General features: G+C 37.7%; 1 protein-coding gene across 1 annotated transcript; it reads right to left on the bottom strand.

Annotated features, from left to right (window-relative positions):
• Window positions 1-671: 671 nt before the first annotated feature.
• sdhaf4 (succinate dehydrogenase complex assembly factor 4) lies at window positions 672-6883 on the bottom strand. Its single transcript, XM_035141551.2, has 3 exons — window positions 6702-6883; window positions 1409-1522; window positions 672-1104 (listed from the first exon to the last, which is right to left on the bottom strand). The coding sequence occupies exons 1-3, from the start codon at window positions 6769-6771 to the stop codon at window positions 995-997; spliced, it is 294 nt and encodes a 97-aa protein (XP_034997442.1). The 5' UTR covers window positions 6772-6883; the 3' UTR covers window positions 672-994.
• Between the last annotated feature and the right edge of the window lie 469 nt (window positions 6884-7352).

The raw sequence follows: 7352 nt of genomic DNA, 5'->3' as shown, positions 1-7352 counted from the left end.
AAGCCCAATATTATTGACCTCTAACAATTAACTGTCACTTTTTCCTTGTTTCAGTGCTGGACATTGTGTGCAGAGGTTTTTATACACACTATGGAGCACTGTGAAGTTAGAAAACTGCACGTTTATTCTACCAGTTTTTTCATAAAATAAAACTGAATTTGTGTTATTGTTCACGTATGTGGCTTTTATATTAGTTTGAATGATTTGCTAAGCTGGTGTTACTTTTTCAAACATTGCCTGTCAGCTATTTTAGAGGTCTGTTAAGCAATCGATACAATCTTAAGACCCAAGTTCACAACTTTTCAAAATAAAATCTCAAAACGAATGTTGTGCTTTTACTTGGGACAGTATTGACTCTGTTGCAACAATGAGGATTATGTTCATGATTCTGATAATAGCAACAAAACTAAGTAAAAAGTAAGAGTTAAAACAAACCTACTAAAAGTGTAATCTTTCAACAGAGGATTGGATTGCTTTTCTATGGAAATATAGGAAGCTAAATGGTCTATTTGAATGCACAAGTAATACACAACTACCTTTACTGTAAAGAATGCTCTTTAAGACATATTATGTTATCAAGACTATCCAGTATGAAATTCTTGTTTTACCTGAACAATGGAAAAGCGTCATGCTCAGATGTTTCGAGCTACAAAAATTGATAGACTCGTACAAAGACTCACATTTCCTTTTATTGATCAACACAGGACCAGTTCACACTCAACTGCAATAATACAACAATCATATATCAGATTTAAGATGATATTTTACATTAACTGCAAGGGCACACTTAACACGCTGTGTAAAACATTTGTTTTGGCCGTCATGTATGTTTAGAAGTATGAATACAGTGATAGGCAGAAACAGTGTGTGTCTTCTTACATTCTGTAGTCTTCCAACACTGACTTCTGGCAAAAACAACCAATGATTTAAGAAGTGTCACTGACTCTACATATTCATAATGCAGATGTGACACATCAGATTTGTCAATAATGCACTAGAAGTCCACACAGCGGCCTTTTCTTTCCCAGTCTCCATAACGGGTGGGTTCTGGACCCCGAGGGCCCCCCTTCTCCTTGGTTAAAGGGTTAACATCGCCTGGGAACTCTGGAGAAAAATAAGATACAAAACAACCAGACTGACTAAAAGATACTGCTTTAGTTTACATGTGCATTTACTCTAAAAATTAACAGCTCATGTTTATCCAATGGATGATGTCAACGTAATATGCTTTCTGATCAGACACACTGATCATATTTTTATTAGAGATGGTATTTTAGGTCCAGTAACAATAACTGATGTTTTTGATTTTACTAATATCGACAAACTAATCAAGAGCATTGTTCTCACAAAATTTGTGTGCAGTTTGTGTCCAAACTATAGAAATTGTCTAATGTTGCATTGTCCTCACTTTCCAGAACATCTTTGCTTTTGTCTTCTGGGCTGTCAAACCGACCCTTTGGCGTTTTAGCTTTTTTCAGTGGCTCTTTGTCCATCACTGCTCCGCTGGCTGCTCGTGAACAACCTGAGAATAAGACATTTAGAGAAAAGAGACAGCCGTGATATTAGTTTAAGGTTGAATAATGGACAGGATCACAGGACTTTCACTTGGGTCCTGTTCAGACCTGGTATTAACATCCACCCTGAGATCTGATCACAAGCGGGCAGCATTAAGTACGCATGTTCGCACCTGACATTAAAATGCATCCTGAATGTGTCCCCTGTGATCAGATCTTACTTCCCCACTCTTTATTCAAACAATTGCGTACGCCATTTCTGTCAGCAAAAACCAAATTATGTTATTTTGATGAAATCTGGGTTTACAGGGGCCTGTAATAACGAAGCAAGTGTAATCTACTCTGATTTAACTCTAAGTTAACAAAGGAAGTCGGGGTTGACAAACCCTGGTTCAATGAATCGGTTTGCTTGTTAAGATGTTGTTTTGTTGAGTCTGGGTTGACTGAATCTGTGTATGAGAGTTTGTACATCCACGTGCTTAAAGGGGGCATGTTCGGCAACACAAACTCATGCACCATATTTCAAAGAGGAAGAGTGCATGTTGATTTTGTGCGGATATAAGGAGATTAAAGAAAGTTGAATAGTGAAATGACTGTGGAAAGCCAGGGAGTTTTTTTGACACGTTCTCTATATAATCTCAATGTGTAATATGATGTGTGGAAAGCAAATCAGGATGAAATATACAAACATTCTATCAAGTGATTGGTTTCACACATCTCTCTTTCCTCCTTCAAAACTGTTAACACAGATCTTATACAAAGACCCAAAGTTGTATTGATTTAGCTGAGAAACAAATGGAAAATATTTATATTTTAAAATGCATGATGCATCAATATGAATCTCTACATATAAAAGGAGCCATCTCTGTGCAGCTCTTTGCAAAACATGGATCGAAGGCCATAAGTAGAATCCACTAAAGCAGAACAGAACAAAAACTGTGTCTAGTCTGATGCGGACTGTAGGTCTTAAGACTGTTCATGGACATAAACACCTGCACACTAGAATAAAATGAATGAAACGAGAAAATGTCACTTTTTATTGTATTTCAGCAAAGCATTTAAAACAATGTAAATAGTGCAGGTGCAGATACACTAGGTCTCTAAGAAAATAATCTCACGAGTGAACAATACTGTTCATGCTATGATATGTTTGGTTGCATTTTTTAGCACCAACTATAATGATGTGACAAATGGTACAGGTCAAAATGTTTGAAGTAGGGAAGTAGGGATGTGAAAATGTCGTAGTCAGTACCGATACCATGAAACTTCCCTGTTTCTCGATACCCAATTTGATACCACGGCAAAAAACTAAAACAAAACAAGAACCTCTGACAGTGACAGTGTCCACCAAGTGAGCACAGGTAAGCTGTGGAGTGAGGAGGGAGGACATGCGGCAGGGCAATATGGCACGGTACAAGGACACTGGACAAATGGGATCTCCACAGCAGAATTAATATGTTACATCCTGCCCCTGCAGGCTGCTCCATCCCTTATCTGAACACTGCGGATATAACTGTGCTGCTGTGAACACGTCTGAGCATATAATCTCCTCATGTGTTGTGCATATGTGGAAAGCAAACTTGCAGAAAGTCTGGACCCAATTCTCTGGAAATCCTTCAGCGGTCATGTCTGAAAATGGCTTGTATGTTTCATATAGAAAATGATTCTGATCATCTCTAAACAACCTCGCCTGCTGAGTTATGGATTTGAGCTAAGGGCATTGACTACTGTTGCACTTAAATATGGCACTTACATGTAGCACTTTGTAGCTTTTTTTGAAGCTAATGTACAACCCCAACTCAGAAAAAGTTGGGACGGTATGGAAAATAATTTGTAAATATACATCCATTTCTGCCATTCAGGCCTGCAACACGTTCCCCAAAAAACTGGGACGGGGCAATTTAGGGCTAGTAATCAGGTAGAATGGTAAAAAAATGTCAACAGGTGATTGTAATCATGATTTGGTACAAAAGCAGCATCCAGGAAAGGCCTAGCTCTTTAGGAGCAAAGATTGATCAAGGATCGCCAGTTTGCCAACAAATGTGTGAGAAAATTATTGAAATGTTTAAAAACAGTGTTCCTCAAAAAGGATAGGAAGGGATTTGGATATTTCATCCTCTACAGTGCATAACATCATTAAAAGATTCAAGGAATCTCAAGGAATTTCAGAGCATAAAGAGCAAGCCTGAGTTTACTAACCGTGCTCTCCAATCCCACATATAACAAGCAATATAACCACATGGGCTCAGGATTACTTTGGCAAACCTTTGTCAAGCACTACAATACATAGTTACATCCACAAATGCCAGTTAAAACTTTACTGTGCCAAAAGGAAGCCTTATGTTAACCGTGTCCAGAAGCGGCATGGACTTCTCTGTGCTCGAAGGTATCTGGGATGGACCATAACACAGTGGAAACGTGTATTGTGCTCAGACGAGTCAGTATTTCAGGTCTTTTTTGGAAGAAATGGACGCTGTGTACGAGAAGGACAATCCAGACTGTTACCAGCAACAAGTCCAAAAGCCAGGGTCTGTCATGGTATGGGGTTGTGTCAGTGCCCTTGTTAAAGGTAACTTACACTTCTGTGATGGCACCATTAATGCCGAAAAGTACATAGAGATTTTGGAGCAGCATCTGCTGCCTTCAAGACAACATCTTTTGCAGAGACATCCATGCATATTGCAACAAGACAATGCATGCTGCAATGGGTGCTGGACTGGCCTGCGTGCAGTCCCGACTTGGCCACAATAAAGATTATGTGGCACATTTTAAAACGTAAAATTGGGTGAGAGGAATTCTATAAAAACTCTCATGATAAATGGTAAGGAGTGTTCAGACCCAATTTTTATCAAAACCTTTACAACTCTTCTTTTTCTGCAGAAGAATCTGACACTTTCTTAAACAAAATTTAAGAATTTATCCCTCAAACTGACAATGACTTCAGGAAAGAATGTGATGAGGACTTTACAATGGATGAATTAAATAGAGCAGTCATGTGCTTAAAATTTGATAAATCTCCTGGGCCTGACGGATTAACAAGCCAATTTCTACAGACACTTTTGGGAAGAACTACTGTTTTCTTTACCAAGTCTTTAAGGAAGCTACAACTAAACTTTCACTACCAACTAGCATGAAGCAAGGTTTTATTACACTACTACCAAAGCCAGCCAAAGATAACAAGTTCTTAGACAATTACCACCCCGAATTTCACTTTTAAACAATGATTATAAACTACTTACCTACATTTACACTAACAGATTAAAAAGGTGACTGGACCAAATAATTAGTGAAACGCAGACAGGCTTTGTAAAAAAACAGATCCAAACATAACAACATAAGACTAGGGCAAGACCTTTTGGAATATAGCCCACTGATAGAGGATAGAGGGTTAATTGTATTCCTTGACTTCTACAAGGCCTTTGATATGCTAGAATATCAATTTCTATTGAAGGTCTTACATTTATAGGGATTTGGACCTAAATTCTGCAACATAAAAAAATCTTTTTATCATGATCAATCTAGCTCAGAGTACATCTCCTCATTTCTCCATTAATAGACGAGTCAAAGAAGGATGCAACATTTCCCTGTTTGTATTTATTCTGGCAGCAGAAATTTTGGCAATTCATATAAAAAAAATTCTGACACTCAAAAATAATGTTTTTGATGAACAAATTATCATAAGTCAACTAGCTGATGACACCACTATCCTCTTAAAAAATGTAGAACAAATCCCCAAGGTTTTGATTTAATAGATGTTCTTTAAAGCATCAGGTTTAACCATGAATTGCAACAAATGTGAATTAATGGATATACATGATTGCAACCTCACAGAGGTTTACAACATCCCCATCAAGTCATCTGTAAAATATCTGGGAATTCATGTAAAAACAGTCAGAGTAACCTTAAACATACAAAACAAAATTCTTGAAATAAAGTCCAAACTGAATATGTCGCTACAAAGAGACTTGACTGTTTTTGGAAGAAAATACCTAATCAAAATGGAATCCTTAGCAAGGTGCATTTACCCCGCGTATTCAATGGCAATACCCAATAAATTCATAAAATACATCAATCAAATAAACTGTCCTTATTTCACAAACAGGCACTATCATCCAATGAATTGCTAAGAGTGAGATTTAAAATTGATCACAATAACTGCAGCTTTTGTGACACTGGAATTGAAAGTACTGATCATCTGTTTTTCCGATTGCATGTATTCTGTTACATTCTGGGAAGACTTACAAGACTGGCTGTCAACTAAAATCCAGCTGCCCTCTCAAGAGAAAACATTGTGTTTGGTATCGGCTCGGGAGACATTAAGAGTGGCCTGATTGTTTACAACCTGATTCTCCTGACAAGAATTTTCATCGAAACATCTAAATGGAGGAAAAATGAAACCCATCTTCTCTGTGTTCAGAAGGGACCTGATGGACAATCATCTCAGTGCCTTAAAAATAATGGAGGTGAAACATGCAAAGTCTCTTCTCAGAGCTTATGAAGACCTTAAAATATATGAGGACCTCTAGTGGAACTAAAAAATAACTTAATTTGGAATTTATGTATTTACTCATTGACTTTTTCTTAATTATTTTAAATGTTATTTTATGTAATTTCATTTGTGCATAATGTGCCTTGTTATTTGGTTGTATTTACCATGGTTTCAATGCCTTGATATTTGTAAGATTCAAGTTTTCAATAAAAAAGATCAGCGGCTCGGTCGCGTAATGACATCGTCATCAGTCTCGGAATTAATACTGTTTCGCCATGTCGGTTCGAATCCCTCTCAAGTTTTTTATACAATATTTATTTTTCTACCCTTTGATTTATATTGTTATCTAAAGCTGATGTTGACACGGACATGTTATATCAACTCGTAATGTGTATTTGTTGATGTTTATTTCAGCAAGACCTTCAGTATACCACCACACTTCTGACACAGGCGCTTTGTAAAAAATTACGAATCTGCGACCAAATCTGAAATAGACAGGAATTTATTGTTGGTCCTGAAGTAAAAGTCACTTCACCGCGGTAAATAACGAGGGGCGAGTGAAGTCGAAGACAACAAACAGTCGTGTCAGATATGAAGACATCGTGGTAACGGTCACTTAAACAAGGGCTTGAACATGCAGACGTAATAATGAATGAAATAATTAAACTCAGGAAGAGACCGAGGCCCGTTTAGCTAACCTGTCCACCCGTCCACCGTTAGGCCCACTGAGACGATGTGTCTTCCGGCTGAAGTGTAGAGGCGCGACATGACAGAGTTGTCTGTAGCTGTCACAAACAACTCCTCTCTGACCCAGTACAAAAGTATGCTGTTGTTGATTGTCGTACTTCATCCACGCAATTTTCATCATCATCAAGCGACGGAAAGTGTAGTGCAGAAGCCAGAAGACAACGCGAGGGAGAGAGTATGAAAACCAAGACAAAATGAAAGAAAAAAGAGGGGGAATTCCATTACAATATCTCCTACTATTTCCCAGATCTAGTTTATCTCGTTTGCCCCTGAAACAGAACTAGGCTACAAGGGAGGGAATGAGAAAGTAGAGGAAAGAAAATCAGAAAACAGAGAAGGGAGAACAAATTAATAAACAAGGCAGAAACATTGCATATACAATATATTTGCAAAAAACATATTTAGCAACATATGAGGACATTATTCTACAGCCCACAGTTTGGTGGTGTGAAAGTGCATAAAATGGTTTGACATAACAATAACAAGTAGGCATTAAAGGAAGCGAAAAAAACACATGCTGTAAAATAGCATGTGCAAGTTTGTACAAATATCAATAGTGTTAACATGAAACAAAAAGTACAAGGGGTCAAATCCAATGTGCC

Source organism: Hippoglossus stenolepis, chromosome 18 (assembly GCF_022539355.2).
Source record: "Hippoglossus stenolepis isolate QCI-W04-F060 chromosome 18, HSTE1.2, whole genome shotgun sequence".
Classification (NCBI taxonomy): Eukaryota; Metazoa; Chordata; class Actinopteri; order Pleuronectiformes; family Pleuronectidae; genus Hippoglossus; species Hippoglossus stenolepis.
This window is presented reverse-complemented; position numbering and strand designations above follow the sequence as displayed.